The 25,940-nt window shown below is 41.1% G+C and overlaps 1 protein-coding gene across 2 annotated transcripts; it reads right to left on the reverse strand.

Annotated features, from left to right (window-relative positions):
* Window positions 1–1,875: 1,875 nt before the first annotated feature.
* On the reverse strand, window positions 1,876–24,329 carry DMRT2 (doublesex and mab-3 related transcription factor 2). Of its 2 annotated transcripts, none has more exons than XM_072992161.2 (4): window positions 23,990–24,329; window positions 19,268–19,889; window positions 17,132–17,234; window positions 1,876–13,351 (listed from the first exon to the last, which is right to left on the reverse strand). In XM_072992161.2, exons 2-4 carry the CDS (start codon window positions 19,844–19,846, stop codon window positions 12,294–12,296), a joined length of 1,740 nt encoding a protein of 579 aa, XP_072848262.2. In that variant the 5' UTR covers window positions 19,847–19,889; window positions 23,990–24,329; the 3' UTR covers window positions 1,876–12,293. The 2 variants fall into 2 exon arrangements, with proteins under 2 accessions (XP_072848262.2, XP_072848263.2); XM_072992162.2 differs by lacking the exon at window positions 1,876–13,351 and adding an exon at window positions 14,299–14,442.
* Window positions 24,330–25,940: the final 1,611 nt, after the last annotated feature.

Raw genomic sequence — 25,940 nt, forward strand, 5'->3', positions numbered from 1 at the left:
TATATAGCCCCACCACCTGCTACAGGCCAAACTCCTCAAAGAGATGAGGGACAAATATGGAAGTCCTTGGATGGTCATTTCCAGTTTAAGTTGAAAGAAAGAAAGAAAGAAAGAAAGAAAGAAAGAAACCAACCAACCAACCTTCCATGCTCCCTTAGACACACACACACACACACACACACACACACACACACACACACACACACACACCTCTGGTGATCTCCAGAACTGGACAAATCTCTCTAACTTATGTTAAAAAATACTGTAATATTTCTTTACTCAGACATGGAGGGGGTAACACAGTGACTGAAAATGATCCCCTTGGCAGGGCTGCATACAGCCCACAATTTGTACTTCAACTATGTATATTATGTGCCATAAAGCTGGAACCAATTTATACCTGCTCTAATAGGGCATTCAAGAGAAGTGAAATATTTAAGAAGGTGTTTTATCAATGCTACCCATCACCTATGAGTTTTTGTGGCTGAACAAGGATTTCCTAGGTTTCCTAAGTCATAGTCCATCTTTCTATCCACTATACCAGACTGGGCACTTAACCACTTGGATGTGTTACCATATACATTTGCAAAACTGGTGCCATTTGCAGCTGAGTTTTGATCTTCCTTGAAGGGCTGGAGTTAGCTTTGAAAGGAAGGAAGTCACTTGACTTGTGGATCCCAGGTCAGGGGTAGCAAGTGCTAGTTTACTTTGATTTACTCCTGGTGGCGGCTACCATTTTGCTAGGTTACTATCATCTTGCTGAGTTTTCTTTGGCATCAGCTTTGGTGGACTGCAGGTGACTCTACCAGATGCGTGGAATGTAGCCTTAGTATAAAGTCATTGGAATACATCCAGAGAGGCGTGAACATATATGAACATATATTCTTCCAGTTTCTCCTTGCCTCTAGTGCCACCTGGGCAACCACACTCTATCTAAGAATGTTCTGGCTTCTCAAAGTGTCCACCACATCTTAAATCAAAGTCACTGGGATTTTTTATTTATTTTTTTTATTTTTTGCAAAGTAGGGAAGCAGGAAGGAGGCAGAGGAGGCCGCAGGTGGGCAAAGGGAGAAGAAGTGGATATTCTACCTCCCACCTTAGGCAGCAAAAAAGTTGATTCTGCACTCTTGAAGTTGGTTCCCTCCCCTCAGAATTAGGAACATCTTGTAGATAGTGATATCCTATGCTACAGCTAACCTTGCCAATAGGCAAACTGTAGCGATTCTCCCAAACCACAATAGTTTGAATTTAGAATACTCCTGCAATTTATCTTTAATATCACTTTTTAATTTGTTTAGATTTTGTTTCTTTAATTTTTGAGTCACTTTAACTTTATTTATACCTAAATATTTAATATAATTACACATTTTAAAACCAAATGTATTTACAAATGTTTCTTGTTCATATTTATTGTAATTAAACATCATTATTTGTGGTTTTTTGCCAATTAATAGTTAATTCTGTTATTTCCCCAAATTTTTCTAAATGATTTTTAATTTTATCCATACTTTCTAATGAGTTTTTAATAGTTAATAATGAATCATCATCAAATAAATTAATCTTACTTGTATCATTTTACCTAATCCTTTAATTAATTCATTATTTCATATTGCATTAGCTAACAGTTCTGTAATCATACAAAACAATATTGGTGAAAGTGGACAGCCTTGTCTTGTACCTCGGGCTAGAAAAATCCGCTCTGTTAAACCATCATTAACTATTACTTCTGAAGTATTATCTGAATATAATTGATCTATAACCCCAATAAATCTACCAAATCCCCAACCCTTATAAGCAGCTTTAATGTTGGCCATTCCACACAAAGGCCTTAAATGTGTCTAATGATAAAACAGTTGCCTTTGGTTTTTTTCCCCCTTTTCTACCTCATATATAATGTTCAAATTATTCATTTGTCTTCCCTTTATAAAGCCACATTGATTCTCTTTAATATAATTTGCTATAAATCTATTTGATCTATTTACTAATATAGCAGTAGAAATCTTAGCATCTTGATTTATTAGAGATATAAGTCTAGAAGATCCTGGATCTGTTAGATCCTTGTTGGGTTTTGGAATAAGAATCGTTAGCGAGTGTTCCCAGGAAGATGGCATTGTCTCTCCTTCCAATATTTTATTATAAAACATTTTTAGCTTAGGTATCAAAATGGAACTAAGATGTTTATAATATTCTGGACCCAATCCATCAGGGCCTGGTGTTTTACCATTTCTCATTTTATTAATGACTTTAGCAATTTCTTTTTCTTTAATTTCTTCTTCTAATATTCTTTTATCACATTCCAATAATTTAGTTTTTTAAATCTCATTTATATAATTTTCTATATCCTCCTTCAGTACATTGTTTCCTTTATATAATTTCTGATAAAACTATTGAAAAATCTTCAATTTATCTTTCATTATATTACACCTTTTCCTATTCTATCTTTAATTACCCCAGTCGTGTTTTTAATCTTCTATTATTGCACATTCTAGCGAATAATTTCGAGTTTTTCTTGCTAAATTCAAAAAATCCTCTTTGTATACATCAAATCCCTCTGAACTTTCTCTGTCTCTAAGTTTTCTAGTTCCTTTCTCTTTGCCTGAATTTCTGCCAATATCCTTCTATATCTTTCTTTTAAAACTTGCTTCCAAATTTCTCAATTCTTCTTCCAGTTTTTTCATGTTTATCTCCTTAATTTTTTCCCTCCATCTTACAGAATTCCCTCATTGTTATTGCTCTTGAAATTGCTTTCCTCGTGTCCCACAACAGGCCTAATTTCATACCGCCTGCTTCATTTATTGTCCATAATTCTAACCATTCTTTATCTTTTCTATTACCTCTGGGTACTGGAAAATGTTAATATCCGTTCACCATTTTTGAGAGTCTTTATAATCTTTTTTAATCTCAATCTCCATTGACATCAAAGCATGATCTGTTATTTTTATAGAATTAATCTCAGTATTAACTATCTTAGGAATTAAATCTTGAGATGTGAATATGAAATCTATTCTGGAATAACTATTATATACTGCTAAAAAATAAGTATATCTTCTTTCATCACCTTTCATTACCCATCTTTCAAGTGGATATTTTTTACCTTCTTGCTCAATATTGTATTTCTTTGGAGAACACCATTCTGATCATAAAAAGTTTTATCCTTTATCTTATCCATAACCATATTGAAATCTCCATAATAACATAACCTTTCTTTACCTTCTCAGTTTCTTTAACAACCATGTCATAAAAATATCCTTGTTTATTATTAGGTGCGTAAATATTAACCAGAGTATATTCTTCCAAACCCATTTTACCCTGTATTATTATATATATATACCATTACAATCTTTTACTACCTGTTTCATTGTAAATTCACAATTTTAAAAAATTATGAATGTTTACTACCTGCTTCACTGTAAATTCACAATTTTTAAAAATTATGATTGCCGCACCTCTAGAGTTAGATATTTCAAAGTTTTTTTCATAAATGTCCATATTATTTATCGTATGTTTGTTGGCTCCATCTTCTGATTGATGAGTCTCTTGCAAAAAGGCAATGTCCACCTTATTTGCTTCAATAATGCTTCTAGTCTTCTTTTCACTATTGATCCCAGGCCTTTCACGTTTAAAGTCTTATCCTCTTGCCCATTTCAGTTCAAAGTCTCTCCTCCTAACAGGCCCCATGTGTAATCCATCCCCCCAACAAACAAACCAAAATACACTAAAATTAAACTCAACATACTCCAAACATATAAGGTTTTACCCCTAACAATCCACTGAATATTTATCTTTTTTCCTACCCCACCATATTCCCCCACCATAACTACTAGTGAGGTCACAAGATGGCGGGGGAACGCCACCATTCTCCAGCGGAACCGCAACCAGAACCTCACCTCTGCTCTTTTTATCAAATTTTCACATTTCTTCTTAATATTTGATAACACTGAAGCCCCTTTCGCCACCCCTTCTCTCTCCTGTAATTATAAGTAAACAAACAATTAAATCCAGAATTACTTATAAAATTTAGTTTTATTATTACTGTTGCTAACTATTATTAATACAATTTGTATAGTTAATACTAAAAACTAGAAAGAAAGTGAAAAAATTGGTATAAATGAATGAAGGAAAGAGAGAAGAAAAGTAAGAGTTAAAATTTAAAAGATTTAGAAGGGGGGAAGACAACAAGTAGTCTGTCTTTTAACCCTTCAGGAATGTGGTCCTTTCTGCTTTAACCTTCTGTTTTTTGTTTGTTTGTTTGAAGTCAGAGTTAACTCCTGACCTCCATCTTCCTCCTGCAAGAGTTTCCATGCCTTCAACAGGTCTTTAACTTGAACATGACTAGATTTTAAACAGAACCTGATCTTTCCAAATTTTCAATAAAACAAGATGACCCCATTGGTATTTGAGATTATTTTTATCAATACTGCTGTAACAGGCTTCATAGATTTTCTCCAGATTAAAGAGTCACTGTTTAAATCTTGGAAAATCTGCAGCTTAGTGCCTCTGTAGACCAGCTGGTCTTGTTTTTGTTTAATTTCTCTCATAAATTGCTCTATCTTTGTATAATTAAAAAACTTCACCACCACTGGTCTTGTCCTTGGTCTTTTGGGATTACCAACAAAATGAGCTCTTTCTATGTCATGTTCATCCAAGTGTTGTGTGCCCATTATGGAGCTAACCCACATTATAATCTCTTTTTTGAGGTCTTGTCCATGTTGCAATTGAAAATTCATTATTTTAATGTTGGACCTTCTGGAATTATCTTCCAGATAAATCAGCTTTTTGTTTGTTTCGCTGATTCTCTCATCCAACCTGCTTATCTTGGTCTTATTTGATTCTTCCCTGTCTCCCACTTCCTTAACTTTCTGTTTGACAATTTTCAACTCCTGTGTCATTCCTACGACTTGATCTTGAAGTTTATTCATGCTCATTTCAATAGACTTGGCTCATCTCGCTACTTGCTCAAACTCCTGACTCATTTTACAGGACATGTCCTTCACAACCTGTGTCAGTTCGTCCATTGCTTCTTTTTATCTACAGCTTGGGATGGTGAGACTTTGCTCTTTGACTCTTTTTTTTTTTTTCCTAATGCAGCCTCCACCCTCCTCAAGCGTTCCAGGCTGCGATCCGATGGCTTGTCAGACGTTTTATCTAAGGCTTTATCTCTTATCCAAGAAATTTTAACAGCCTTGTCCTTCTTCTTTGGCATAGAGGATAATAATTAGGAATGAATATTATTGTTGGAAGCTCTCATTAGAAGCAGGGCTCTAATAACTCCAACAGCTTATCAGACTCAAAAACAAAAGCAGTATTCCACTCTAAATTAACACAGCCTTTAAAGAGTTTAACTAGATGTACATGTTCGTTATCTTTCCCTCCAAAGGTTTATGTAGAAAAAAACAGTCTTCAAAATAAAGAAATGCATTTTAAAAGTTTTTTACCATATTGGCAATGCGAAGGTTTAGTTCTTAGCTGCCCATTCCTCTAAAGCGGAAGTGACGTCCCCCTCAGCCATTTTCCTCACTACACTTCTGAGGGGAAGAATCTTCTCATCGCCTTTTCCCCCCTCAGCCTGCTACTAATCCTGTTACTCAATATCTTTTTATTCATTTAAATATTGTTAGTTTCTGTTATGATATTAAGTAAAACTGAAAAAAACTGAACTTACCTCAAGAGTATTCAGATATGAGTTAAACCTTCTGGTTAGAAACCTAGCAAATAGTGTGTGCAGAAGCCAGATGACCCCTCCAAACTATCCCTCTTTCATTGTCCTGCAGATACACAAGCCCTTTCGCCACACAAGAATTTACCAATTTTCCATCCAGATTCTTTGTTGATGTATAGCTCCCATCACCCAACCAATTGTTATGCTGGCTGGGGATAATGAGATTGGGAATCTAAGTCCAACACATCTGGAGGGTGTGGCATTGGGGAAAGCTGCTCTATGCAAATGACCACAGCCTGCCATAAGGACAGGTACTTATAAGAGGGATTGCTCAATTTTCATCCTATCTTGATTCAAAACTTGCAAGACGGCAGGAAGGGAGTGATTAGGACAGTCTATTCCTTGATCAACAAAAGCTCAAGAGTCCTCCAGTCTGAGGTTGGCAGGAGAAAACAATAGTCAGATGGAGAAGCTTATTTGAAGTCCCAAGATTATTAACTGGCCCACTTCATGATGGCAGGGGGCTGGACTGAGTCATCAGTTTTCCACGCTTGAGGCTGGCCACGCTTCAGCTTTCCATTCCAGGAATTCAGTGTCCAGAGTAAGACACAGTAGGAAGCCACTGGCAACACCCACAGCTGACAATGCCAAGGCTGAAATTGGAGGGAACGTGGCAAACAGGTCTGTCAGAGCTGCTTAAGGAAACCTATCTCATGTTTGTCTGTCCTGTGCTTGACTGAAGCCATTAATCTTTCTTTTTCACAAGCAATAAATATACTCACAAAATGTTTTAAAGAAAGAATGGAATCAGGATTGGGAATGTTTCAGCCACATGAAAGATTGGAATGGCTTTGTGAGAGTCTGGGGTACAATAAATGAGGAGGGAAGAGCTAGGGCCAGTGGCCTGCAGTGATTGTTTTTTTGGTTTGGGGTTGGGTTAGGCTTTTTTTCCCAATGAGGTATTTGACCCATGTAAAGTGACTGAATTAAATACCATTTTGTTACAATTACGCTTATGGGGTCAAACTCCTTAAATGGGATGGATATTTATTTTCCACGTTCCTCTGAGATCAAATGAGTCAACTGCTCCTTCACAGCTGCCTACACAATCTCCCTCAGTCCCAAACTATGTGATGATGACTTGTCCAACATTTTATAATTTTACCTGGGATTGTGCATGGGTCCCCTAATCAGACCAGTTTGAGGCTTTAGAATGGTTCCATTTGGCCTGGAAAAATTGTGTGCCATCTGATTCCATTTATGCCCTGATTCAAAGTGATTTGTAAGCCACCTATTGACTTGCACTGGAAAATCAAAATGACTATAATTTTTTTCCACTTAAATACATGACATTTGGGAAAATTATAGACAGTAACAATGTAGCCCGGCTAAATTTCAAGGTTTTCTGTATTAGGCACCTTTAAATTTCATTTTTTTAAAAACAAAACCACTGAAGTGGTTTCTGCTCCATCCCATTTGAACTGTGCTCTGGACATAAACCAATCTTTAAATTTACTTGCCTTTGCTTCAGAACTAAATCTGGCTTTTCTGCTTTGACACAAACATTGCATGAATTGCTCCAAATCAGGCTGATAAGCTGTACCAGTAGAGAAATGTCCAGATCCAGTGCACAAAACTAATTTTAATCAGAACTTTGAAATCTTTATTTTTAACTAAAAGTCCCCCAGTCTTCCAGCTTGCATAGCCAGCTAGCTGGATTCCTCTACAGTCAGAGGTGGGCAACTCTGATGGCTCCAAGCTTTGGACAGGAATTCCTTTGGGAATCAGGTATCTTGGTTCAATCCTTCACCTAAGCAATGTCAGGACTGTGTTATTCCTAGCTCATCCAATTTCAGATGAATATTGTACACAAAGAGAAATAAAACAACTGACAATGAGCAGTGCAGCCATTGCGCAAAATTATCACAATGGCAGACGATGATTTCCTTTGGTACTTCTGGGAACACGAGAGCTGTAGACTAAGCCAATCATGGGTGAAACTTTCCATAATCAGAATGTTCTTTCCAGCAGTCTTAGCTCAGCTCATAAAACAGCAGAAATCAAATGGGTAGCTATGAATGAATAGTTTTTCCTTGACTTTTGGTTCTCGATTTCTAAATCTTCTTGATTTCAGTAAATGCAGTGAGGAACTAAAGTAAAGTACATAGGAATGTAGAGTCTTAGAAGATGTTAGCATAGCTTTCCATTGTGTTATGATTCATACATAATACTAAGATCATGGAAATATAGGATGTTGGAGAGTGTTTTCCACCTCCAAAAACCAAAGTCAGCATAATGAGAAAGATTACATCAGGCTACCAGACAACAAGGGCAAGATGCCATACATTCCCTCCATTGAAAAAAAATGGATGTGTCAGATTCCCAGAAAACATCCTGTGTAAATACTCCAAAAAATTATTTGAATGGCTACACCCTGGACAAGGTTTGCAACATATGTTCTGCATGCAACCGTTCCACTCCCATGGTATGTATGTACCCAGAGCATAAATACATAAAACCTGGAGCAATAATTCAGACAAGATCAAGTAAAAGGGCCAAGTTCTAAATTGTCTGGGACCATTCGTGTATTTATCTAGATAAGTCCTGGTCCATTTCTCTCTCTGGGGCCATATCACTAGTTAGGAATCAGAAAAATCAGTCAGCTTTTGAGCATTGTTTTTGTGAATATGAGAAAACATTAAAAATAAATTAGGGGCACTGCTCTCAGAATTTGCCTTTGCCTTTGTCGGTTAGTGTTTTTGGAGATGGGTAAGAGTCACCTCTGTGGAAGAACAAGGAAAAGGCTGTGTAGTTCCCATGATTACACAAATGTAAGAGTGGGTGATACCTTTTCTTGGACCACTTTTTTAAAAAAATCAAACGAATTGCAAGCTTTTGTGAAGAAAATTCCTTTTTCAGGCATAGCATAACCCCTGTGTGGATAGTGGAGAAAAACTGTAGATAAGAGTACAAAAATGTACCACCAATTTTTGGACTCTTGTTTATAGTTTTTCTGTACTGTCCATGAAAGGGTTGTGCTAAGCCTGAAAATGTGTCGTTTGCTCTGTGGAAGGTGAGTATGCCTATTAGTTCCCTGATGGTTTCAATTTTCATTTTTACAAGCACATATCTCAAAATCTATATTGTAAGATGTGTTGAAATGTCATTTTTGAGAGGCTGTGTATGTGCATTTGTGATGTCTGACATGTTCAGCTACATTCTAAAAGCTGGTTGATATTTACTGTTTGGGCCACACCCTCATATACTGTTTGCAGTTGTACATGCAAATTGAAAAGAGATTTTCTCATATTATACTTTGCATAATTTAATTCAAAAATTTCTTAAATGTAATGTTCACATCAGTGGCCTCCACACAGTAGTTCTATGTATGCCTAAGTACATACTGACCCATTCAGAGAGAATTATCCATACAGAAGTGTGTAACGGAAATTAGTCCAAGTGCAATATTCCATTTTTCTCTCAAAGCTCCTAGTCCTAGGGGAAAACATTTGACCCACCACATAACAACGAACTTCTGTCATGCTTCACCATTGGCCAGGCTGGGTAGGACTGAAGGGAACTGGAGTTCAACAAGAAATGTGGTGAACCATGGATTCTTTTACCCTGTTGTATTCCAAACATACTCTCTTAAATGTTTGTTGTTGTTTCAGTTAAACTTTATCCAATTATATTGCAAACAGCAAACAATTCACACAATTTAACTTTAATTTGTGGCATATGCTTGGTGTTGGATTTCCTTGTCATTTAATCTGATATATTTCTGCACTGGGGCACTTATATAACAAACCAATATCAAGACAATCTCAGGATGCTTTTGTATGAAAGTACAGAATCAAGGCTGTGAAAACAGGGTCTTTTTTTTCTAGACAGCCACAGCCTTATTTCTTGACTATACTGTTCCACAAGGTGATCTAGTCATGATGACATCAAAGAGGTTAATATTTTGAGGAATGTAGAAACACAAGCTGACCAGCAAAGGATGCCCTTTGTTCTATTTCAGAGCCAAAACAGTCTACGTTCAATCAATAGAAAGATGTACAACATTTCCAAATGCATTAAAGACTGGTATGTGGGGTTTTTTTCCATTCAGTGTAGGGGGATGCATTGTCCATGGATTGATCTTGCTTTGACTAAAGACAGAGTAAGAAAGAGAAGCATTTGGCATAGTGGAGCCTCACTATGGCAAAATTTAAGACACCCCAGCAGGGCAGTGATAACAGGAGGCTGAGTGAAGCCACTGTCTCTTTCAGCAAACACTATAAGGAAGCTGTGCTCATGTCCCAGCCATTCCTTTCGATTGGAGAACACAGCAGTGTGTGCCACACAGTCTGTCTTGTATTTTCTAAACTAGCTTGCTGCCCTCAGGTATGGCAGAGGACCCTATCCTGTGCTTTAACAGTGTTAAAAGAAGAGCAAAAGTAAGCCATCTGATGTCTATCCATGGGATGCAGATGGGAATTACATCTTGTTTTTGGCTTGATCTGCAACCTAGCATAAATTAGTAAACACCTGACTTCCCTTATAGCATATTGGTAGTCTCTTTATTGATCTTAATGTCAGGTTTACTTATTGAGTTAAGAACTAGGCCAGAAACCAGTCAAAAACTTGTAAATAACTGCAGGCTGTCAGACATACCCATTTTAGTACTCCTTGGAGTAATCGTTCCTGAAAAGCTCATTTGTCTGCACAAGTGAATGCTTGTTAATCTGGAGACAACTGCCAAAACCTATTGTGACAGAACCATTTGTTTCTAAATATTCCTTTGTCTTTACTCACAGCTTCAGGAATAAACTTTATAAACAGGCAATTTACACCTGCTGATCTTAGGAAAGCAGAAATCGTAGGCATACATGGATTTAAAGTTGGAAGGACAATGAGGGTGAGAGAACAAAACAACATTTTAGTTGTAAAATAATTAAATATATTTATTTTAATAAGAAACCATGCATATTTATGTACACTTTAAAAAATCAACATTTACATCCCAATTCTTTTATACAATTCTGTAGTGAAATAACGCAGTGGATATGGACTTTGCAGAAAGAATAATCTGTATATTATAAAGGGTGGGAACAACCAGTTCACGATCCTTTCAGCAAGGCATCTGCATCTGAAATATATTATTGGTAGTACTAAAGTGAGCTGATATCAGTGGGGAAAAGTTATACTCCTAAATGCTTTTACTTAGAAATAAATCTCTGCAAAGTCAATGGAACGTCTTGCAAATATATTTTAGATCAAAGTATGAAGCACCTTGTAGACCAGTCATAAACACATTCTCTAGTGTGAGGCCACCATCACACTAGAGAAATTCCCCCCTTCTTTCTCAAATCTTCCGCTTCCTATATAATCGTGCATTGTGGTCACATGGCATATATCCTGCAATAGCGGTTCATACTTTTTTTAACTGTTCCACTTCTGGGGGGTGAGTAAGATATGGTACATTCATCTACACACCTTAAGTGGATGTATCCCCTTCCTTTTCTTGTGGGTTCCCTGCCCCACTTCCTTTGTGTGTGTGTGTGTGTGTGTGTGTGTGTGTGTGTGTGCGTGCGTGCGTGCGTGCGTGCGTGCGTGCGTGCGTGCGTGCGTGCGTGCGTGCGTGCGTGCGTGCGTGCGTGTGTGTGTGTGTGTGTGTGTACATCAATGTGTCTGGGCCATTTTGTCCTCTTTCCAGGCTCTGTTACCATCTATGGAGGAGAACCCACAGCCCATTGCAGTGGCGGTCAAAAAGCAGTAGGGTGACAGAGGCTCTGCATTTGACAAAAGTATACCAACGCACTAACATCCTCTTTTAAAAATTAATTAAAAAATTAAGGGAGTTGAACAACAGTGGGTGAGGATGTGGGACCACATGCCAGATGCATAGAAAATTAATCAGTTTTGGAGTGCACACTCAATGGGACGTCAGTTGCACTGAATGATGAAAAGTGGAACAAATATAGTAGTAGCCTCCTGGCAGTCTGGATTTGATACAGAGATAACAAATCGATAATGGTCATGAGTCACCTGAACACACACCAAAAAAGGTCAAAATTTATGAGGAATAACTAGGAAACATTTTGCTCATGTCATCGCATCCTGACTTAGGGACTTAATGTTGCAATTCTTAATGCAAACCATAAGTGGAAGGGCACTACAGTGGTGCCCCGCTTGACGACGATAATCCGTTCCAGGAAAATCGCTGTTAAGCTAAATCGGCGTCAAGAAAAAAAATAACCATTGGAATGCATTGAAAACCGGTTAATGCGTTCCAATGGGGAAATACCTTAACGTCCAGCGAAGATTGCCCATAGAGAACCGCCAATCAGCTATTTAAAATCGCTGTCTTCTGAAGCAGGGGTCTGGAAAACAGCCATTTTGCAAAGGGAGGGAAGCCATTTTGCGAAGGGAAGCCATTTTGTGGAGCCAGAAAAAACATCATTTTGTGAACAAACGGTTCGCAAAGCAGGCACCTAATCGATGTAAAGCGAAAAAAACCCATAGGAACCACCTTTTTGCGATCGCTACAGCAATTGCAAAAAGCTCATCGTCAAGCGATTTTGTCATCAAGCAGGGTTGTCATCAAGCGGGGCACCACTGTATCTTGAATCATTTGAAGATTCTATTCTGTCTACTGAGAAATATTAGCAACCATTGAAGAAGGCCGCTTAAGAATTGATTCAACAGAAAACGAAAGGGGCTCATTTGTTGACAACTTTGTTACAACTTGTTTGGATCCTAAAAAGTCTTTTGCATATCTGTCAATGGTGAGTTTGTATTTTTGATTTTCTTTGATGGCACAGTCTCTGTACTTCTTTGTCGCCTCATCAAATGTTGTTTTCAATTCTGGTCCTGATTTGCTGTATAATGCCTGTTGAAATAATGTATGGAAAGGAGTATATTTGGATTGTAGTGGCGGTGGTGATAAACGCTGCTTGGAGGTTTCTTTGCTAACCTTGCTGAGGGACTGATCCTGAGGAACCAGATTATCTTTATCTGAGATCTGTGAGAAAGTCCTCTTTGGGGGTGAAAAGGCCGACCTCTCCCGAGTCTCCTGAGCATTGTGCAACAGTTCATTTTGAGGAGGCTGACTTTCTCGAATATGAGGAAGGAAGAACGAGTTTTCATTCTTTGCCGACATCATGTCATGTTCAGGACTGGCACAGTCCTGGCCTTGTGAAGCCTTTGGATCCCAGACTGCCGCAGGTTTGAGAGTTTGCATTGCTGTAGCATTTAGGAGGCACTGCTGGTAAAGAAGAGCATCACTGAGGGGTGCACATTTTGGCCACACCAGGAACCTGGAGGGCAAAGGGTACTGCCTGTAGGTAGTGGCTACACTCACATTCGATGAAATAAGCTCCATGTTGCCTGAACCTGAATACTGCATAGTTAGATCTAGGCAAGCTGGCATGAAGCCGCAGAACTCCTTACTGGAAGCTTCAACCTGACTTGGGCTAAAGGCAGTTTTGTAAGGATTGTATTCAGTCCCATGCACCATGCGGTTAGGCAAAAAAAAGGCAGCCGCTTGAGTAGCTTCCATCATTTCTCTTTCCTTATATTCTCTCTCAAGCATGATGTTCTCCAGCTCTTTGTCAGCAAAAGCCCGTCTCTTTCTCATTCTATCACTCACAGGAGGTGGCAAAGATGAATTCCCTCCAAGATACGGATCTGTCACAACTGGGCGATAACCTGAGAAAACAAAAAGGAATTTGTCAATTTGAACATTGTCATAGTCTTATAAAAACAAAATAGATAAAGTGCTAAGACAGCTACATAGGCAAAGAGCCCAGTATCTGCTGCATTGCTGTCATTGGCATCCTCAATTCCCAACAACACTTCATATTATGTGTGTGACAATCTGAAGCATTCACAATGTTTTAGGAACCTTATAAATGGGTGGCTTCAAACATTGTGGAGATAAGGAGTCGGGAAAAAATCAGTGAATTCCACTTTACCATGCTTTCAAATTAATAACCAAAACAAAATTTGTGCACATATGTCTGATAAGATTTATAACCTATCTTTGCAACAGTTCACACGTCCTACTATAGGAGGTCGTGCACAAGCTGTCATTCTGGCAGTGCCCAAGAGGATCAAAAGCTGGAAGCATGAGAAGTAGTACATGATTCTGGATTGAGTGATTCCTTTCTTAGATTGCTGAAATATTACTAACATGGCAAGGTTTCAAGTTCTTCAGGACTCTTCTTCTGGCTTAGAAGGTACTCATTTCAAGAGGAAAGAAGAAACAAACATTCAAAACTTTAAAAGCCTGACTAGAACTCTTGAAAGTTTGCCATGTTGGTAACATTTCAGGGATTCAATAAAGGTATTGCTTAACATGAGATCTATTTCCATGTAGGGACCCTACGGCTACTTTTATTTTTTCTAACTGATGCATGCTTTCTTCACCCACCACTATTATTTTTGAACACCAAAGCCAGACTGTTAATCACACAATAAGCCGCCTAGAGTGGTCCTTCTGTGACCAGATAGGCGGGATATAAATAAATAAATAAATAAATAAATAAATAAATAAATAAATAAATAAATAAATAAATAAATAAATAAATAAATAAATAAATAAATAAATAAATAAATAAATAAATAAATGACAGGACAGGACCTTTATATTCCCATTTTACTGTTTTAATTCTGTTTCTTTATTGAGACCCATATAATATCATTTCCAAAAATGTCTATACCTACAGATGGTGCATTTTTTATTCTCAAAGATGACTCACTATGTACACAGAGCTGGCAGAAAAAAAATCCAAGGAGTACTAGAAGAAAAGAGAAAGAAAAGTAAGACAAATCAGGAGAAAAGATGTGAGAAAGATCCTTCTCAACAGACAGTATCACGGAGAGAATCTGAATATTGGGCTACAAGTGACAGAAAGAGTTTGAAACAGAGAGAGAAGAATGGGATCATTATAAATATATTCAAAGGCTGCAATCCTACACTCTCTTAACTGGAGTGAAAAGCTCAAACTAAGTTCAGTGTATTCTCTAAGTTCAGTGTCCTTACTTCTTAACAGAGATTTACATCACTTTACCATGTTTTAACTTCTCTTCATGGATGGCTTGATTACTAATTACACAATCATTATCTGAAAAAGGAGGAGATCCAATCCCAAGGAAGAATTAGCACTTCAAATTATAATGAATGACTGGTACTAACCTAAGAAAACACAGAACACTGTTTGGCCCACTATTACTATCAGCCTCCATCTAATCTGATTAAGAGGCACAGTATATCTATTTTCAAGTGTCACTGCAGAACAGTATTGTATTTGTATTCCACGTTACTAATTAACCAGCTGTACTCTTCTCTAACCACTGGGCTGTCCCTGGAAGGAGTGTTGCACAAGCTGTTATTCTGGCAGTGTTATATTACAGAAGAAGACTTGTTATAATATTACAGTGGTGCCTCGCATTATGAGCGCTCCGTTTGACGACGAAATCGCATCACGACGATTTTGTGATCGCAAAAGCGATCACAAAACCATGTTCCCTATGAGGGAATTTCGCTTTGCGATGATCGGTCCCCTGTTTCGCTACCCGATTATCGCAAAGCGATGATTTTCGGACAGCTGATCGGTAGTTTCAAAATGGCCACCAGGTGAAAAACATGGCCTCCCACTGTTTTCTGGCACGGATTCCTCGCTGCACGGGCAGCAAAAATGGGCACGCTATGGAGCATTTTCGCTGGACGGTGAGTTTTAAGCCCTTAGGAATGCATTGGGTTTTAATGCGTTTCTATGGGCTTTTTAAAATTGCATGACGACGTTTTCATGTGACAGCGATTTTTTCAGAACGAATTAATGTCGTCATGCGAGGCACCACTGTAGTTGTTTTGATTTTATCACTATATTTTGATATTACTGTACATTGAACTAGGAGGAACTGTATTCAGAAAGGTGGGATAGAAATAATTTAACAAAATAGATAAATAAACATATACATAATCTTTCTATTGATGTATACATACAGCTTTGGAAATATGAATGAAAATTAAAGCTGGTTCAATTTCCTACTTACTCTTCAAAGATTTTGCAACATCATTGTACTTTAAATTCCATTTATCTGGGACTACGATGTGGACATATTTCTTTTGCCCTTAATCTAAATCAAAGTGCACTGCTTATATATCATTCCATAACACTTAAAGCACTCTATGGGCAGTTTACGCATTGTACTCCACAGCAAGCAGGATAATCTAGCATGTTACCTATGTGTGTGTGGCATGCTCACATCTGCCTATGTGTGTGACCACTGCATAGCTGAAGACTAGGAATACTGTAAGTACACACACACACCCAAAATTAATTGATTACACATAGAATTACTGTTTCAACTAGGATATGTGAAGTCCAGTTATACGTATATTTACTCAGATGTACATCCTACTGAGTTCATTGGGATTTACTACCAAATCTTGTGTGTATAAGCTTGAAACAGTGCAGTCCTCTACATACCTACCCAGACGTAAGCCTCATCTAATTCAATAAGACTTGTTCCGAGCAGGGGCTGATCTAATATGAAACTAAGGAAACTTAATCTTCAGGGCCCCTAATCCCAAAGGGGCACAAGAAGCAATTTTTTTAAAAAATTGGAATTTGTTGTGGAACAATCTTACACGAGAAGACAACAGCAGCTACCCAGACCTTGTCGGTGGTTGGAAAGGGGCTCCATAACAGTTGGGTCCACCACTGGTTCCCACGTAATTGTATCTGGAATTTTTATAACCAAGAATTGCATGTAGACATCAACTGTCCCACTGTAGTAGTAAATTTCACTGAGTCCAGTAGGCAATGTTGAGTGCATTTTTAAAAGTGCATATAGGTGTGTGATCCAAATGCAAGCAAAAATAGCTTTTGAAATTGATTTTAACAAGGGTGCATTCTTATAATATTTAACATCAGCATTTTAAAAAAATAAGTCAGAATAATCAAATTCATCTCAGATAAAAAGGGGCTGTACTGATGTTATTTCTTCCTAACAACTTAAAACTAATTATTTACTTAAGCAGTAAGATAATCAAATAACAGCATTGGCTTTGACATCAAAACTGATTTGGTTGTTCATGTCAAATAAAAAATGAAGGTTTGTTTTAAAATCTAATTTCCTCAGTTCTTGCCTCAGAGAAGAATTAAGCCAACTCTATGCTTGTTTCTAGCAGCATAGCAATTCCTCAATATGGTTTCTGGTGAATTTTGATTCTTTTTGTGGTGAGGGTGCAGTTATCAACACACTTACATTCACAAAGGTCCCACTTATTTTCCAGCCAGAGTTAAACCACCTGGTCACAAACCACAGAATCAGTTGTTCTTTGGCCCACAGAAATTGGTATTGTATTTTGGTACACTATTTTTTTTTTACAACTGTGGGGGTGGACATTTCAGATAAATGACAACAGTCACCTAGTGAGGTAAATAAAGGCAGAAAAATTCAAGTGTCACAGCATATTACCTTCTAAAATGCTTTTAGCCAGCAAACTTGGTGTCCGGACATGCCTCTGGTATACTGTCTTGCGTTCGAAGTTAGCCTGTTTCCCTGAAAGTCCTTTCTTATCCTGGTTTTTTTAAAAAAAGATATTTTTTTAATTCAGAGGATTCTTCACAATTTTTTTTTCTGTAATTAATTTGCACTAGTTGTAGCTGTAGCATGGACAGAATGTCTGCAACTTTTCCTAATTTATAAGAGCTTCAGGTGGCCTGCTGTAAACACATGCCTTGAGAGCAAGTCCCTTGATTGTAATGCAGTTCTTTCTTTTTTAGCAGCTTTTTTAGCCTCTAGGTGTCAAGTTGTGACTCTGTAAGAACACTGGAAGAGCCTTAATTTTGAAAAAGTGGAGACAAATGTTGGAGCCAAAGTTAAACCTTAAGTTAAATTTTGACTGGAATTTGCTGCATGTGTTTACACAAGAGACGTTAGGAAACAAATCAGAGTGAATGGAGAATACACTAGAAATTTCCTTTTTCTATTGTAAATGGCTCCTCTTGTTGTCTGCTAAATACTACAACATGCTTTATTTTGGCAAAATCTAATTAAAAGTCAGAGACATTAATAACTGTGTTTAGTCTCATCTGGCTGACTGATTATACATAGATCAACCAAGAGGGTTTTAATTGAAGGTTTGAGGGACAACCTCAGGTGGATACGAATTCACTGAAAAATGAACCCAGATTGAAACAGATATGTCAAAAAGGAAACTTGCTGAAACTTTTTTCCTCAGATTATTCCAAGTTGCTGTGCAGAGAAATTTCAGTTAATGCCATTTAAAGCATCTGTACTTATATACATATGCACATGATGGTGGTGATCTAAAAGTAGGAATCCTGAAAACTGTGGCCAGTATCCTATTATCCTATCTCAACTAGAAAGTAGACCCATTGAATCAATAGCTGAATGGTAAATCAACAGTTATGCAAATCCAGTTGACTCCGTGGGTCTACTCTACTTGAGAGCAGTAACAGGATAGGGGCTTCAGTGTTCAAACATCCTGAAAAGAAGATGGGGACACTTCACTTTAATTGCTTCAGTTTGGATTTGTTTTCAGGAAATCCATGCATGATCCCTTGAGGCCATCCATCTCACCTTTAATTAAATCCTTTCCAGAGGCTGGAAAACCAAGCAAAATTATAAGAGATGCTGCATTGGAAATGAGGAAGTATGAGGATCCGTCGATTCATACATCCACAAAAGCTTGGATTAAAAACGAATCGGTCCCTTTAAGACACCGCGGCGTCAACAATCCGCAAGAGGATCGGGGACACGCCAAGAGGAAACCAGCCTGGGCTTAAATCCAAGTACTTTAACAGCTGCCAAGCGCTTTCCTGCCTCCATAAGTTGTGACCACGATTGCTATCATGTATCAATGGGCTGATGAAAAGAAGTAGCCTTCATTAAGAAGGGATTTCTCAACGTCTGGGCGCATTTCCTAAACGACACCGGCTAGTGTCAATCTGGACAAATCCCCTCACCCCCAGCCTCAGCGCAATATCTTGAGTCAACCCAAGCCGTTTTGCTGCCTGAGGCAGAGCACCGAACACTCCTCTCTCCCTGCCAGTCCAAGCGCACTAATAATACCCAAGGCTGATCAGGTTATTTGGCCAGAAAAATGCCACCACCTCCCTCCCTGCTCCGCCACAATCAAAGGAAGGGCAAATTGCTACTCCCTAGCAACACCCTGGCTCACTGGCCTGAGGCAGCTGCTGCCCACCTCGGCCTCCTGGCGGAGCGAAGTCTGGCCCAGTTCCCGAACTCTCTTCGTTTGCCTGCTTGGGGGGCGCCGCTCTGGACAGCACCTTCAGGGGAAAGGGGGCCCCCACTAACTAGCCCGCCCCTTGGGAGTCCGCTGCCCCGGTCCTGCCACTCCCTTTACCAGGAAGCTCGCTCCCTGGGCTTCCCAGCGGGCGCAGCCCGTGGCGAAAAGGAGTGGCGCTTGACTCCGGGGTCACCCACGTTCTTACTTCGACTTGGCAGCGCTGCCTGTTTCTCCGCCTCCTTTCCTTCCGGAAAAGGGAGGTGGGGCGGGAGGCCTGTGAGAGCGGGGAGGGGGGGCGGAACCTCCTTTCCCTCTGCAGCCGCGAGGCGGGCGCTCACCTCAGTGGCCTGCTGCCTGCGGAGGGCCACCTGGGCGGCCATGACGCGCTGCCGCTCCACGACCAGCAAGCAGTTGGCGCACTGGCAGTCCCGCCAGCGGCAGAAGCGCTTGTGGCCTTTCAGGCACGAGACCACCCCGTGGTTGCGGCAGCGCGCGCACTTGGGCGTCCGGCTCAGCTTCCGAGGCTGCGGCTCCCCGCCGGCGGCTACAGCCCCTCTTTCCGACGCCGGCGCAGCGACGAGCTGCTGGCCCTGAGAAAGGGGAGCCTCCTGCGGGGTCCGGCCGACCGAGCCCTCCTGCTCGCCGCCACCGCCGTCGTCCTCCTCCTCCTCCTCGTCGTCGTCGTCCTCGTCCTCGTCCTCCCCATTTTCCTCCTCCTCCTCCTCTTCCTCCTCCTCCATGCCTTCGTGTCTCTCGCCGCCCTGACCAGCCTCTGCTCTGGGTCCGTGCTGTTGCGCGGAGGACGCCGCCGGCTGCTGGGCCTCCTCGCGCGGCTCCTCCAGGCTCTCCACGTCGATTTCCCAAACGTCCCCGCCTCGGACAGCCTCCTGCTGCTGCTGGTGCCGCCCGTCGGCCATGGCTTGCGCCGCGCGGCTCTCTGCTTCTCCTTTCGCCCGCTCACTGGAGGGCACACCGGGAAGAAAAGAGAGGGAGAGGGAGAAAACCCGCCCCACCGTTCAGTTAGGGAGAGCAGTGAGTGAGGAGAGTCCGGCTTCCCCTGTCCGCGCCCGCCCTGCGTCCCGCTCGTTGGGCTACCACGGAAAACGCTTAGGAGGCAAACCACCCACCCACTGGGGAGCGAAACCAACTGCAGCCAGTGGGGATCCCTTCTGAGTTGGCATGGGGGACCCATTTCGCTACAGTTCGGAGGGACGTTTGAGTAAGCGTAACTTTAGGGTAAAATGTGACACCTCGCACAGCAAGCACACGCCTGCTCTCGTTCGCTCGCTCTCTCTCGTGAGGCAAAAGGAAGCAATTGTCTGAGTGCGTAGGCGCTCGAGGGCGCACAGCATCATTAAAACTGTAAATGCCAAGTGACTGCTCTGCAGCCCGCTAAACTTCCCTGATGCTGAAAAGTGTTCAGGCGCCCATCCACTGAGCTTTTTTGTATACGGAATCAGGTTGGGATGCGGGAGAGACTGCCCATCTTGCCCTTTGCCTCACTCAGGCAGCGAAGTGTTTTGTGTCTCCTCTCTCCGTGCCGGCTCTGTTCCCTTCAGCCTCCCCGCCCAGAGACCTCCAGCTAGGATTTTCAGCGGATTTGCTCAAGCCGCTTTCCCCTCAACCCTCACACCGTTGGCTCCACCCCAGGGCACTCACCGCTCCCGCAGCCCAGCCGGCGGGTTCTTCTCCCGCCACAGTTCCGTGGGGAGTTCCCGCCCTAAAGATTCCGGTTGTCACCGGATCCCCTCGCCCCCCATCCACCCACTTGTGCTGCCTCATGGCGGGAGCTTACTTAGGGGCAGCGGGAGAAGCAATGGCTTGACAGCAGACGTGGAGGGGCGCCCTAAAGGAGTCTCAACCTGCGGCTTTCCAAACATTCGCACGTTCTCTCTTCAAACACACACCCAGGTTCTCAGGCACGCAAGAAACCGGCTGGAAGAGAGCGCGCCTGCCAGCAGCCTTGCTAGAAACCCTGCAAAGGAATCCGGAAGCCTCTTCTCTCTCCGCAGTTAAACCGCCTTCGTCGTAAGACCTTACAGGGCCCACCCCAGATGGACGTGGTCGCCCCCGATCACTCTCCCCGCTCTCATCCTCAAACGCGCGCCCGCGCACAGGCGTCCCTCTCCCGAACTCAAGAGAGAGTAAGTAGGAGGGATCCCCAAATTAAAAAAAGGTACTTATTTCACATCTCTCTCGCATACACGGGGAGCGGTTGCCTGTTGTGGTTATTTCCACTGGCAGTCTTCCTCCGCTTTGAATGACGTGATCAGGAGAAATTCAGTCCCCTCGCTTGGCACATCACTGTATTTCCAGTGACAACTCGGGCTTTTAAATCAACCTTTTTGTTTCTTTTTAAATTTCATGTAGGAGTGGATTTACCAGTTCCACTCTTCCAGTGAGCCTCCATGGCTAAGTGGAGATTCGAACCCAAACCGCCTGAATCTAGTCCATCGTCACTCTCTCCACTACACGACACTGGATATCACACTACTGGGGTTTTTAACTAAACATCGGCAAGATAATCTGTTATGGAATCCCTCTCTCTCTCTCTCTCTCTCTCTCTCTCTCTCTCTCTCTCTCTCTCACACACACACACACACACACACACACACACACACACACACACACACACACACACACACACACACACACACACACACACACACACACACACACACACACACACACACACACACACACACACACACACACACACACACACACCACATCTTGTTCCATTTGACCTGTCAGGTACACCATGAAAGACTGCTACCGGCACTGCGTCTTCCAGGTTCATCTCTACAGACCTAGAAGAATCAGTGGCCTTAAACCCTCTCTCCTTCCTCTGCCCTCCGGAACCGGTTCTTTCCACAAGCCTGTTCCAAAATAGTTTTTAACTAGTATATATGCGAACGTGTATGCCTATGAAGATAAGCAGGCGCACTTTTATTAATATGTCACATTTAAAACTACCTGAAAGTAAAATTCACGCTATCAGGATTCTGTGTAGGAGGTTATTGTATTTTTGCAGATCCAGGGTGGCTCGTGGCCTGGGGGGCCTTCACTCCAAAAATCAGGAGATGTTGTCCTTCTGCCTTAGCGACAAGCGGTCTATGGTGATGGCGCTCCACTACCCCAAGAAGCTCCAGAAACTGTGCGAGGTTGGGACCTGGATGGGGACGCACCTACCCGCGTTCACTTGTGTGCTTAATTTCCTTAAAGAAGACAATCAGCCTTACTTTATAAATTCGTAACAAAACTGTATTACGTTCTGTGCCAAAATTCGTAGTATGGAATGCTACCTTTTGTACTTCTCTCTTTTTCATATATATATAATCAAGCTACAGGGATTTTTTTTAAAAAAAATCTTTTGATGCAGTGGTGTAGCCTGGATAAGAACCGACGCTTCACCCTTGGAAACGCACTTTGGAAGAACAGCAAGGAAAGCGCTAACATATAGACTCTTGTGAACTTGGAGTGTCTTTTAACCACTTAGCTTGTTCCGATACAAAGCATACCTCATTTATGCAGAAGTAAATGTCATTTTACGGAATGCTCTGGTCCATGGGGTCACGAAGCGTCGGGCACGACTTAACGACTAAACAAGAAATGTCATTAATTTACCTGAATTCCGTGTGACTATGTTTAAGCCGCCTAGAGTGGTCTTATAGGCCAGATGGGCGGGGTATAAATCAAATAAATAAATAAATAAAATAAGCTTGAAAATATACTTTGATATAAATCTGAAAGAAAAATAATAAATGAAACCACGCAAATCTACCAGGATTTGTAGATTAGTTGGTAACTTTTTTCCCCAGTATCAGAAAAGGAGACTAAATGAAAAAAATAACTTACCAATCTACAATTTACTGGTCATTTACTTTGCAGGGTGTATATAAGCACAAATTCAGAAATATGTCCATTATACTTCAGTTCATACTCTGTGTCACATACAGAAATACCTAGAAGTAGAACAGAGCTGTTTTTTTGGGGGGGGGGGATGTTATGTTGTGAATGTTGGCTTTGCTTCCTCTCCGATCACTATAATACCTGGCCTTTTCTTTGTGCGTGTTTCCTACCATCAAGTCTCATCCGACTGGTAGCGACCCTAACAGAGCTTTCAAGATAATTGAGACATTTAAGGAATTTATACCAGTTCCTCCACCATCCTCAATGAGCCAATCAGAGATTGATCACCTGAGATCTAGTCCCTTATTCAGTCCAGCACACCACACTGGGTACCATTCTTTGACATAGTTTCAAGTTAAGATAGGATAGATTACACCTCAGCTGCTTCCCAACGCCAAAGTCGCTGAAGAAACCTCCAGTACAGTAATTCCAGCACACAACTCAAATACATTGACTAAAATCCAATCGTGAGTTACAACTAGAGCAGGCCCATTGATTCAGTGGCGATTTTATGCGCCCACCTCCCTGTAAAGTCTACTACATCTACTCCAGTTGATATTTATTACTGGATTTCAGCCATTGTTCCACACAGCACTGCTCAGATGAGAAGAGGTGGCACCCAGGGTATGGCAAAATATCTTCTTCTTCTGTAAACGTTGACGCCCATAAAGCTCATTCAAACGGAGGAGCGACCCATGCGTTCAAAATAAGACACATTTTCCCCTCTGCGTCTACGATTGCAGCCTTGTATTGCACATCCAACCTACAGGCCACAGGCTGCCGCCTTGCAATGTTAGATGCACTTTGCGGGCTCACTTTCCACACGATCTAAGTGTAGGCTATCTGTTCTAGGTAGGCTGTCTTAACAGAAGACTTCCCCTATATATTGTTTTAAATTCATAATTCCCTGCTCATTCCTCTCCCCATCGTTCCAATACATTTTCCAACAACGATCTACAAAGTAGCCATTTCTACAGGTGGTGCTTTGCTAAACCCTTATGAGAAGAAATATATTAAAACCAGCGACGATGGGGAGCATGTCTGGAAAATGCCTCGCTGTCACACTCCATCCATCCGTCCATCCGTCCGTCCGTCCGTCCATCCGCGCGCGCACATACCTTGCTCCCCATTATCGGTTCCACACTCACCACAGTCAGGCGTCCGGGTCTGGTTGCCAAAACGTTCGCTGACGGCATTCAGTTCATGCTGCTACTTGAACTTGATTTTAAGGAGCGCGTCGAGAGGACAGGGGTAGCGCAGCACTGCTGATGTCCCCAGAAGCCTCCCCACGTCCCGCCACAGAGGATTCTCTGCGGCTGGGATCAGGCAGGTGGGCGATCCCGCTGCAGAAGAGACTCCAAAGCTCTCGCGCGCCGCAGATCCAGGAGTCAGCTCGGGTGCAAAAGGAAAGTGAGAGTTCAAGGACTGGCTTGCCAAGAGGCGTGCTTTCCTCGCCAAATGCCGTCCTGCCAGAGTTTATCAGCTGCTCAGTTTCTTGACTCTGTAGAAGTCTTGCCCTGCTTCCCTATATTATCAGTCCCAGTTTCAGGAAGCCCAGCCAACCGATTGGTGAGTTGTCAGGCCGTCGACATACTGATTGGCTGCGAGGAAATCAGAGTGATCCCGCCTCCTTAACTCTCTGCCCTTTTTGCTGCTCCCTCCCGCCCCACGAGTATGCATCTGTTTTCCTTTCTCCGCTTTGAGGGTCACCTTTTATTTACCAGCACCAGCAACAAAAAGGGATATGTGGGAAAGGCTCACATTATCTCACCCTGGGAAAAAGAAAGAAGCAAAAAGTTGCAAAAACAGTTCTGAATTATAGCTATAAACGGAGTGGTGAATAATCTTTGTGGAGTAAAGAAAGTGGGGGGAAGGGGGGGACTCCTTTTTAGTTTTCATAACTATAAATTCCCCAGGGAAAATCTAAATTGCCCTAGATCTGTTCTAACGTTATAAATACGTATATTAATAAAATTCAAGGAATGGGGAACCACTTCAAAATCTTTGTAGGCAAAGCAGATTTCCTTATTAAGGCGTTGACAATCATTTTAATTTTATAAATCAGCCGTCAGAACAGGGAATATTATCTTCTACGTTTTGTGTCCAACTTTTCCATTCATTTTTTTAAAATAGATTAAATTACAGTTAGATCCCAGTGAAATCAGTCGGACAAGTTATTCAATCATGACCTAAATCCCATTGATTTGAACTGTATTTATAGCCTAGGACATATTATGCCATAATAAATCTGTTAGTCCTTAAATTTCCAAAGCAGTCGTTATTTTGGCTGCAGTTTACAATGTAATCCTATACATGGTTACTGGGGAGTAAAAAGGGATTGGTCCCAGGAAAGCGCCAACAGTAATATACTCTTGGTGTGTTCAGATACAATATATATTATGACGGAAATAAAACGAGATAGTAGCTTTCAATTTTCTTTTTACAGTACTTTGTTTTCGAAATTAGTTCAGAAAACAAAATAGGTTCAAGTTGTGTTAATTATGTACTGTATTCTCGAAGGCTTTCACGGCCAGGATCTGATGGTTGTTGTGGGTTTTTCGGGCTCTTTGGCCGTGTTCTGAAGGTTGTTCTTCCTAACGTTTCTCCAGTCTCTGTGGCCGGCATCTTCACAGGACAGGAGGCAGAATTAATGACATTAATCATGTGTTAATTATATTTTAAAAAATAATTTAGTTCCGTATAAGAAATAAGAGCCTGAAAGAAAACGGTCTTGTTTATTCTGACAACAAGGGATGATATTTACTTGGTTTTATGGAAATAAAGAGTTGCGATGAAATCAACCTTACCAACAGTTTCTGTAGACATTATGTATACAACAGTTTTATAACAAAATATAATAATGTTTTCTATCAGCAAAATGATGGCCTATATTCAGAGACAGCTTTATACACAAAACACATAACTTGTTTATACTACTTATATATCTGTATCTTTGTAGGAACATATCTGTTTACAAACAAACGCCAGCAAAACTATGCATAATCACAAGTCGCTTGATGTAATCTTTCTAGGTTAAGGAACAAACCGTTCCCGACTGGCATTTTAATTGCGCCGTTTGTCCTATATAGGTATGTCGGT

The sequence above is a fragment of the Pogona vitticeps genome, chromosome 2 (assembly GCF_051106095.1).
Source record: "Pogona vitticeps strain Pit_001003342236 chromosome 2, PviZW2.1, whole genome shotgun sequence".
Classification (NCBI taxonomy): Eukaryota; Metazoa; Chordata; class Lepidosauria; order Squamata; family Agamidae; genus Pogona; species Pogona vitticeps.

Bases quoted from the DNA above. Each gene is read 5' to 3' on its own strand.
- DMRT2 (XM_072992161.2), bottom strand. From the start codon at position 19,846: ATGGCCGACGGGCGGCACCAGCAGCAGCAGGAGGCTGTCCGAGGCGGG. The intron at 17,235-19,267 runs GTGAGCGCCCGC...TAAAAAAACCAG, and splicing joins GCAGGCAGCAGGCCACTGAG to GATAAGAAAGGACTTTCAGG. The intron at 13,352-17,131 runs GTAATATGCTGT...TTGTTTTCTCAG, and splicing joins GGCTAAAAGCATTTTAGAAG to GTTATCGCCCAGTTGTGACA.